The sequence below is a fragment of the Nerophis ophidion genome, linkage group LG10 (assembly GCF_033978795.1).
Source record: "Nerophis ophidion isolate RoL-2023_Sa linkage group LG10, RoL_Noph_v1.0, whole genome shotgun sequence".
Classification (NCBI taxonomy): Eukaryota; Metazoa; Chordata; class Actinopteri; order Syngnathiformes; family Syngnathidae; genus Nerophis; species Nerophis ophidion.
In genome coordinates this window covers 23,857,648-23,868,458 of record NC_084620.1, presented here as the reverse complement: position 1 = coordinate 23,868,458, position 10,811 = coordinate 23,857,648, and the positions used below count along the sequence as shown (strand labels likewise).

Sequence of the window (10,811 nt, the reverse complement as noted above, 5' to 3'; positions counted from 1 at the left end):
TTTTATTAATGTATTTTCTCTTGCTACTTCAAGGCTTGAATGTTTGGTTCATTCATTATTGTTATTTTATTTTCAATTGTATTATTAGCCTATGGAAAAAAATTGATATTTACCTCAGAAGATTACAAATAGAAAAAAAGGCATACCATTTTTATTTACATTTTATTTGATATGCCATTGATATTTTTTAAATTATTATTAGAAACTGGATTTTGCATGTCACTGAAGTTATAAAAGCCTTGCTTGTTCAATATTTATTGCAAAACTTGTTTGGGTCCCTATTAAAAGGTTAATTTGTTCAACCTTGGCCTGCGGCTTTGTTCCGTTTAAAATTTTGGCCCACTCTGTATATGAGTTTGACACCCCTGCTCTATAACATAGATAAACGCATCTGATCAGTTTCGATATTACTTAAAAAAAATGATTATGTTTAATAATATTCTTCCTAAACATTTAATAAAGTCAAATTCAAATAAGGCAACAAGTGAAGTATCCAACAATTCTCTTTTCTAAAGTAAATCCGTACAGTAGATATTCATCCACATCAACAATATAACTTGCCTGAGAGGACAGGTTGAAAATGAATAAATAGTTAAATATATTTTGGATATTTTTTAATCAATTAAGAATCGTTACAAATAAGAATCAAAATTATTCTGAAAATCTTTTTTTTTTGACACCCCTTCTAATTTAGACTGTCAGAAATAAAGTATATTAGACACATTGTCTATTCAGAAATATCTTTTATAATTTCATAGTTGTTGGATGACTTAAGCGGCTGATTAAATCATATTCAATTGATTTGTTTTGGTGTTTGCTGGCATTTAAATTTTTTTACTTTTTGCAATATGCATTTTCATGCATTCTTGGAACATTCCAGACGTATAATCACAACAGCGTCAATTTGGCATGCTAAAATTATGATCCATTGTGCTTGGATTACACTTCTACAGTATTTCGCCCAGAAAAGGTGGTGTGTGCTGCATATTCCACAACATAAAACAACACACGTTGGACCATTGGAGCCTATGATGTTATTAAAATCCATTATTAAAATCCACATTAAAATAGGGCGGTCTTCGCTACTTTTGCACTTGTTATCAATTGTACACGTAGTGTTAGCAGACATACTTGCCAACCTTGAGACCTCCGAATTGTAGGAGATTGGGGGGGTGGATTTGAGAGGGGTTAAAGCGGGGGGAGTATATTAATAGCTAGAATTCACTGAAATTCAAGTATTTCTGTATATATATATATATATATATATATATATATATATATATATATATGTATGTATATATACATACACACACAGTGGGGCAAAAAAGTATTTTGTCAGCCACCGATTGTGCAAGTTCTCCCACTTAAAATGATGACAGAGGTCTGTATTTTTCATCATAGGTACACTTCAACTTTGAGAGACAGAATGTGGAAAAAAAATCCAGGAATTCACATTGTAGGAATTTCAAAGAATTTATTTGTAAATTATTGTGGAAAATAAGTATCTGGTCACTTCAAACAAGGAAGATCTCTGGCTCTCACAGACCTGCAACTTCTTCTTTAAGAAGCTCTTCTGTCCTCCACTCATTACCTGTATTAATGGCACTTGTTTGAACTCGTTATCTGTATAAAAGACACCTGTCCACAGCCTCAAACAGTCAAACTCCAAACTCCACTATGGCCAAGACCAAAGAGCTGTTGAAGGACACCTGGAAAATAATTGTAGACCTGCACCAGACTGGGAAGAGTGAATCTACAATAGGCAAGCAGCTTGGTGTGAAAAAATCAACTGTGGGAGCAATTATCAGAAAATGGAAGACATACAAGACCACTGATAATCTCCCTCGATCTGGGGCTCCACAAAAGATCTCATCCCGTGGGGTCAAAATGATCATGAGAACGGTGAGCAAAAATCCCAGAACTACACGGGGGGACCTTGTGAATGACCTGCAAAGAGCTGGGACTAAAGTGAAAAAGGTTACCATCAGTAACACACTACGCCGACAGGGAATCAAATCCTGCAGTGCCAGATGTGTCCCCCCACTTAAGCCAGTGCATGTCCAGGCCCGTTTGAAGTTTGCCAGAGAGCAAATGGATGAAACAGCAGAGGATTGTTAAATTTCATGTGGTCAGATGCAACCAAAGTAGAACTTTTTGGTATAAACTCAACTCGTCGTGTTTGGAGGAAGAAGAATACTGAGTTGCATCTCAAGAACACCAAACCTATTGTGAAGCATGGGGGTAGAAATGTGATGCTTTGGGGCTGTTTTTCTGCTAAGGGGACAGGACGATTGATCCGTGTTAAGGAAAGAAGGAATGGGTCCATGTATCGTGAGATTTTGAGCCAAAACCTCCTTCCATCAGTGAGAGCTTGGAAAGGTTGTCCAAATACTTATTTTCCACCATAATTTACAAATAAATTCTTTAAAATTCCTACAACGTGAATTCCTGGATTTTCTTTCACATTCTGTCTCTCACAGTTGAAGTGTACCTATGATGAAAATTACAGACCTCTGTCATCATTTTAAGGGTGAGAACTTGCACAATCGAAGTCTAAGTACTTTTTTGCCCCACTGTATATAAGAAATATTTGAATTTCAGTGTTCATTTATTTACACATATACACACATAACACTCCTCTCTACTGTTTGTTGTATTTGAAAGTGCAATGCTTTGCAGCCAGTAGCAAAGCCTTTGAAGGAGCGTAGGTATGGGCAGCATCTTTGACATTTAATTTGCAGGAAAGGAGTGAGTTTAGGGTTGGATTGTCCATCTTCGTTCTATTCTCTGTTACTCTCTTTTTTTGGACATTCCTACTTGCCATAGTTTTGAAGCAATGCAGGATGGGATTCTGGATGTTGTGTGTCAGTGTATTAAAGTGCCGGCCGGAATAAACACACGCTGTGAAATAGCTCTGTGCCTGCCTACTTTATGGGTTATAGATAACCTATGGATAACAGAGACATATATAATAGTTTCCTTGTTGTGTGTGCAGTTGTGCACTCTCCAAAAGCCTCAGATGTTATAACGCTTTTTACATGGAGGAAATGTGGACGTGATGACAGGTTGTCTTCACTCAGGTCGGGCTGGAAATCGGGAGAAATTCGGGAGAATGGTTGTCCCGGGAGATATTTGGGAGAGGCACTGAAATTCGGGAGTATCCCGGAAAATTCAGGTTGGTTGGCAAGTATGTTAGTAGATCACCTGCAACACGCCCACTAATAGTACACACAATTTTATAGTTTGCACACGTTATTTAGCATGTGGTATTTGTATTTTAGTAAATTAGACCTACCGTGTTTAACTTGAAGGAAATGAAAATAATGTTCATTACAAAACTAAGATGTACAGTAAGTGACAGTATTATGATGATCATTGTTATCAGCATTACAAAATTCAGTAGAGACAACAATGGACATAATAATGATCAGGACCGTGTGTCAGCCATCTTGTTGCCCTCAAATCATGGTCAATGCTACAGTTTGAGGGTGCTTATGCATGTATAAGCCTGTCCTAAGGCTCACTGCTAACACCTAGGTGGCGGTGGTTTGAAGGTCGTGGTTCAGCGAGCCCGGCAGCGACAAGGCTAGCTCTTTGGATGTCTCCAAAGTGACGCTTTTAGCGGGCTTGATGTCAGACGTCTTCCCGTCCAGCCAGTAGGTCACCATGTCACCTTTCCCCTGCCCAGGAGACGCTCAGCGTTAGTTGACCTCCACTCCCGAGTAGCTAAGAAGACTAGACGTACCTTGACATGCAGTGTTCCTCTGCATGTCAACACGTAGCCGCCGATCTCCTCCAGCAGGTAAAAGACGCTCACACTACACTGGACCTTCAGTGCTGCGTAACAAAGACACACTGGCTCACACACAGCGAGGCTGGACCCCCAGAGGTCATGTGACCATGGATACCTTACCCAGGCTGGTGGACTCCATTCGGGACGCCGTGTTGACGGTGTCTCCAAACAGACAGTAGCGAGGCATCTTGGTGCCCACCACCCCCGCCACCACAGGACCTGAGTACACACACAAACACACACACACACACACACACACACACTTGTCAAAGCACACACTCTTGTCAGTGCGTGTGCACGTGCCAGCGTACCTGCGTGTATGCCGGCTCGGATCTGGAGTTGTGTGTTGGGCTTGTGAGGAATGTTGAAAGTGCGACACACGCCCACCAGATCCAATGCCATGCTGGCTATCTCAGCGGCGTGAAGGATGCCGTTCTCACTTGGAACGCCCGACACCACCATGTCTATAATAACAATTTTTTTAATGGATTTAATTTATATAGTACTTTTCCAGACAAAGTCAACGTGGAAACACACTTTTTCTAGGTCCCTCTGATCAGCACCAAACATTCATTCACTTTCATACACCTGTGTGCAGAGGCGCCGCTAGGGATTTTGGGCCCCATGAAAATAATCTTTACAGGGCCCCTGTATCTTTACAGGACCCCTCTGTATTATAATTTCATCATCATTAGGGGCCCCTCCGGGCCCCCCTCCATCATGGGCCCCTAGAATCCGTCTCCTTTACCCCCTCTTTTCGGTGCCCCTGCCTGTGTGAGTGGCACTGGGAGCAAGGGTGAAGTGACTTGGATGGCAGAAACTGGAATCAAACCTGGAAACTTCAAGTTGCAGGCACAGCCACTCTACCCCTCCACTTCATGCAACAAATATTTTAGTAATCCAGTAATCTATTGATTTGTTTCTTTAATCGAGTAGTAACTATTTTCCCTTTTCAGGGAAAATACTTGTGACAAACAAAATGTGGTCCACTTGCCATAACCTTCATTATTTTTTCATAAAATGTACAAACCCCGTTTCCATATGAGTTGGGAAATTGTGTTGGATGTAAAAAAAAATGGAATACAATGATTTGCAAATCCTTTTCAACCCATATTCAGTTGAATATGCTACAAATACAACATATTTGATGTTCAAACTGATAAACATTTTTTTTTGTGCAATTTATCATTAACTTTAGAATTTGATGCCAGCAACACGTGACATAGAAGTTGGGAAAGGTGGCAATAAATACTGATAAAGTTGAGGAATGCTCATCAAACACTTATTTGGAACATCCCACAGGTGTGCAGGCTAATTGGGAACAGGTGGGTGCCATGATTGGGTATAAAAACAGCTTCCATGAAATGCTAAGTCATTCACAAACAAGGATGGGGCGAGGGTCACCAATTTGTAAGCAAATTGTCGAACAGTTTTAGAACAATATTTCTCAATGAGCTATTGCAATGAATTTAGGGATTTACCATCTACAGTCTGTAAAATCATCAAAAGGTTCAGAAAATCTGGAGAAATCACTGCAAGGATTTGCAAATCATTGTATTCCGTTTATATTTACATTTAACACAATTTCCCAACTCATGGAAACAGGGTTTGTACATCATCAACGTTGAAATGCCTTTTTAACATGTGTGTGGCACTAGAAATGAATTTTACACCCCTCGTGCGCACTACTGCAGCGGTTGTGCGGAAACTATTTCTGCATATTTAATGTTCCGGGCACTCCATGCGGTCCAGATTTTATACATTTTTATTACTTACACACAATAAATGATTAATGGGAGCAACAGAATGAAAATCGAATCCGTTTTCCTATACCATATATATGAATTTAATCGTTGCAGCCCACTAGTGTATGTCACTCACAAGCGTCTCCGATGGTTTCCACCTTGTAGACGTCGTAGTTGTCGATGATGTCATCGAAGGTGGTATAGAGCTTGTTGAGGAAGTCCACCACCTGGTAAGGAGTACTGCTGCTGGACAGCTGTGTAAAGCCCACGATGTCACTGTGCACACACACACACACACACACACACACACATACACACACAGTCATCCCACTTCCAGCACACTCACGTGCATTCCGTCCTACCTGAAGAAGACGGTGGCGCTGACATAGCTCTGAGCCTGCGATTGCTTTCCTTGTCGGAGGTCGTCAGCCACCTGGCGAGGGAGCATACCTGCACTCGCACATTACACATAGCCGATAACCACGGGCGTGTGCCGGTGTGTGCATGTGTGTGTTGGTCTGCTTCGTACTGTAAAGAAGTCTGTCGGTCTTCTGCTTCTCGTGCATCAGATCTTGTGTTCGTTCGGCCACCAGCACCTCCAGATGTTTGCTGTACTTCTCCATCTGAAACAGAGAGCATGTGCACTTAAGGCTGCTGCGGGGTCAGGGATCAGCAAGGGGGGGGCGGGGCATTACCAAGTTCATCATCATGTCCACTGGGCTGACTTTGTTGGGGTTTATGCGATAGACAAACTTCCTTATTTGTTCAAAGGTGGGTCGCTGGGCGGGATTGTGAGCGCCACATCGTCGGATGAGCTGCGTGAACTACACGCGTTAGCGGGCTTATGCTAAAAGCTTGCGCAGAGCCGGCCTCTCACCTCCACATAGTCGGCGGGACACGGACAGGTGTTGTCGGCTTTGCAGGAGATGAGCTCGGGCAGAGGTGGACACCATGAACCCTCCAGACAGGAATCGTCCACCTGGGGGAAAGCACAGGAGCGTGGTTATGGACCACCCTTTTCTGCACTACATGCTGTAATCACATGCACACTTACAGGCACAGGGTCGCTGCGTGTGGCGATCTCTAGCAGGATAATGGAGTAACTGCACACACACACACACATTTTTTAAGTGTGTGTGTGTGTGTGTGTGTGTGTGTGTGTGTGTGTGTGTGTGTAACAGTGATTACCTGAACACATCTCCAGCCAAAGTGGGCTCCACGTTGGCGTTGGGAAACTCAGGAGGCATGTACACTTCCTGCAGCCTCTGGCGATAAGTGGTGAGAAGCTCCGCCCCATCCTCCCTGCGATACACCCTCAGCCCGTAATCTGGTGACAGTGGCCATGAGCAGGTCAGAGGTCGGCTCTGCGGGGCGAGGTTGACGGCGGGTGCGAGCGCTCACCGGTTATCTTGCACACCCAGCGGTCGTCCAGGACACAGTTGACAGACCTGAGGCGGCCATGACAGATGCGATGCTGGTGAAGGTATGTCATTCCTTTGGCGATGTCTGTGGCGAAGGAGAACCTGGAACGATGCCATGGCCGTGTGGTGACTTCCTGTGCAGGCGTCAGAGGACGGAGAGAGGTTACCTAAAGCCCCAGTTGAGTGGGATCTCCTCGTTAAGAAGGACATCGTTAAGGCTTCCTTTGGGGCAGTATTCAGTCACGATGGCGACGTTAGGCACTTCCACGCAGCCGCCGATGAACTTGCACAAGTTTGGGTGGTCCAACTCCCTGGACACACACAGTCAACAACCTGGACGGCCATCTTGGCACGCCAACACTTACCTGACTTGTTTGACTTCCTGTCTAATAGTTTTGGATAGAGAGAAGGACTTGCTGTCAATCTTCTTGATGGCCACCATCCTGCCGTCACTGCAATACACTTGTGTTGTTTGTGTGTTTGTTTACAAAGCGAAGCTCATTAGGTCAAATGTGAGCATACTAAATGCCTGTGCAGGTGAAGGTTGTCTTCCTGCTTCCTGCTTGGCCTGCACAGGAAGTGAGGGTCGTCAGACAGCTGGCGTTGCTGTCGCTGTGCGCCACTGCCACGCTCATCATGCTGCCCATGGTCATACGCGCGTCCTGATCTGTGGCACAAAAAATACGTTGACGGGCGTCATGGTGACATACTTCCTGCTTAGCCCCCGTACCTTGTTTGATGAGGTCAAAGTCGATAATCCAGCTCTCGTCCCACAGCAGCCGACGTTTCTGGTACCTGAGCCACTAAACACACAACAGACACGTGCACGTTGGGTAGGGAACACGCCACAGCAGCACGTCTCTCACCATGACAGTCAGGGCGAAGCAGAGGCTCAGCAGGCTCAGTGGCAGGCTGATGGCCAGTTTGGTGGACGGCGTCATGGGACATTGGCCGCAATCCGCAGGACAGGTGGAGCAGAGCTCTTCCTCCTGACAGTCTCCATCGCCACAGACTGGAACCAGTGTTAATTTCTTTTACTAATAATTTTAATTTCAGTCATTGTCAACAAGCTATTTTCCCTTGGCTAAAATAAGATGAGAACTAATCAAAACGACAGTGCGATGGCAAAATTAACTGACCTTTTAGACAACAAATAAAAATGAGAAGAAAATGTTGACAACGAAATACAAATATATTCAATTTAGTCTTGTAGATGGGTTCTCAGTTTGGACAGCTTTGCTGGTTTTGCTTGTTAAGTTATTAGAAAAGTTTTATGAAACGTGGTAGTTTCTCTGACATAGTGTACAGGTATATATGTCACGGGTACAGAGGAGCTCAGATGACAAGTATAGACCACACCGTACAAAGAACAGCAAACAATGCCAATATATTATATTTTCTATTGTTTTGTATGACAACTCTATGAGACGATACTGTAAATCACTACAACATGGTTACTACAACCTCTGGGGAAAATGAAGGAATCAGCAGACTTGGGGGATGTTCATTTACAGAGGTGACACACAACTACAGTTGTCAGACAACTTTCTGGCTTAAGTCTTATATCCAACTGTCATATCTTATTCCTCAGAATAAGATATGGAAAATTGAAAATCAAACAAACAAAAAAACAATCAAAACACATCACTAGTACTTTGTTGCACCACCTCTGTCTTTTATAACAGCTTGCAGTTTCCAAGGCATGGATTAAACGAGTGACAAACATTACTCTTCATCAATCTTGCTCGAACTTTCTCTGATTTTTTTTCAGATCAGCTTTGTCGGTAAGAATCTTGTCTCCCACCACAGATTTTCAATTGGATTGAGGTTTGGACATGGACAGGACAGGCCATGACATGACATGAATATTAATAATGGTAATATTGTAGACAAAGTGCGGCAAGTGTTGGATTCAGGGCGGGCGACGTGTCATTACTCTACATACTGTACCTGCAGAAGGCAACACCGTGCTCTTGGCCTCCAACGCCACCTGCATGCGACCTACTCGGATGTGAGCGATGAGTGAAGTCAGGCCCGCGTGGAACAGAACCACCTGACGGACGGCGACACACCATCACTACATAGCCTTCGCTCGGTAAGCAATGCTCAGCTTACCTTGGCGCTCCAGTTGGTCTGCGTCATCTTGCCCGATGTGGAGATGGTGTGTGTGAAGATCTTTCCGTCGTCAGGAATCCACGGACCGCAAATGCTCTCTGACGTCTAAACGCAATCATTAGAATGTTCCATGTATTTGACGTGTTTGTGTTCCTACCATGTGTCCCAGCGGGCAGGAGTGGATGTTGGCGTGATGAATGCAGCAGTTTTCACCGTCGGCATCTTTCCAGTTCGCGGGACACTCGTGATATTCACAGAACCACCGAGCGTCGTCGGCGTTGCTGATGGACCTGAGCACGCGTGCACATGTGCGGTTGGCGGCGGTGGATGCAGTGAGCAAGGGGCGTGGTCTTACCTGTGAGGGAAAATGCGGTTGTCGGCGGCCCAGTTATAGAAGGAGTCGTGGGCAGAGACTGAGTAGATGACATTGAACACCTGGCCGCTCTTCACCGCCTCCGGAGGCCGCAGCACCCACGCCATTTCCAGACCTGCATGTGGACATGCCATATAGCGGTAGAACAGATGTTGTCATTAAGACACTCACCTCCGCAGCTGATCATGTTGGACTCATTGGGTTGGTCCAGAGGCCAACAGTCATATTCGCTGTTGTCGAGGTCGTGCCAGCAGGAGGCTGGTGTGACGCAACACACCCATGCCTGCGTACACACACACATGCACTGAATAATACCATCTACTTCTACTTATGGTTAAATAACAGACTCTTCTTAATTGGTCACTGATTATTAATTAGAGGATGGAAGTTATTTTTGAAAACATGGAGGTCTCACCCAGATCACCAGGCACACTTTGCTCTTCATGACGGAAAAGATGGGACTCGGGACAGAGGACGTCTGCAACTGTTGAAGGTTTGAGTCCAGACTGATTGAGGAGCAGCAGACTCTCACTTTTACCTCCTTTGAGCACTAAACTGTTGGACCAACACCGCCCTCTGCTGGAGGACGCTGCTCATATGCCTTTATGTCAGCCACTTTATTAGGTACACATGAACAATCTTATCCACCATCCTGAGAGGTGGACACATCAGTGGCAAGCCGTGCGTTTCCCACCTGAGCCTTCAGTGATGCCCGACTTCAGTGATTACCTCTAAAAATACCATAATTGATGTCACCACATGACCATTGCTGCAGAAATACTATACAGGAACACATTTACACCCTACTTTGTATTGAATCACATCAACCGTAATTTTCTGACGTATTTAAAAATCAATTAAAACACATCAGCGATTAAACATATACCGTTAATTTCTCTGCTTGGGCTGTGCAACGTCCGGTCAATATAGTTTGATTCAGAGTACACACTTCTCAAAGATATATTACCTGCCCTGACCACATGATGACGACAAATACACATGTAACAATGTTAATTAAATGACAAGTATGACACACTTTAACAACAAGAGTCAACAATTGTGATCTGATTTAATATCGCAACTGTCTCTCAACTCTGTGTTCTTAAATTAATCCTCTAAAGCAGTGGTTTTCAAATGGGTGTACACGCACCCCTGGGGGTACTTGAAGGTATGCGAAGGGGTAAGTGAGATTTTTCAAAAATATTCTAAAAATACTAACAATTCCAAAATCCTTTATAAATATATGTATTGAATAATACTTAAACAAAATGTGAATGTAAGTTCATAAACTGTGAAAAGAAATGCAACAATGCAATATTCAGTGTTGACAGCAAGATTTTTTGTGGACATGTTCCATAAATATT

At 43.7% G+C, this 10,811-nt stretch overlaps 1 protein-coding gene across 1 annotated transcript; it reads right to left on the bottom strand.

The window, feature by feature from the left end:
- Nucleotides 1-2,571: 2,571 nt before the first annotated feature.
- On the bottom strand, nt 2,572-10,009 carry LOC133559868 (atrial natriuretic peptide receptor 1-like). Its single transcript, XM_061911882.1, has 23 exons — nt 9,863-10,009; nt 9,619-9,730; nt 9,430-9,562; nt 9,232-9,364; nt 9,075-9,179; nt 8,910-9,012; nt 7,826-7,971; nt 7,690-7,762; nt 7,482-7,626; nt 7,325-7,411; nt 7,127-7,270; nt 6,940-7,061; nt 6,727-6,865; nt 6,593-6,641; nt 6,416-6,517; nt 6,234-6,353; nt 6,068-6,161; nt 5,901-5,988; nt 5,675-5,814; nt 4,105-4,257; nt 3,914-4,012; nt 3,746-3,837; nt 2,572-3,680 (listed from the first exon to the last, which is right to left on the bottom strand). The coding sequence occupies exons 1-23, from the start codon at nt 9,890-9,892 to the stop codon at nt 3,534-3,536; spliced, it is 2,556 nt and encodes an 851-aa protein (XP_061767866.1). The 5' UTR covers nt 9,893-10,009; the 3' UTR covers nt 2,572-3,533.
- Nucleotides 10,010-10,811: the final 802 nt, after the last annotated feature.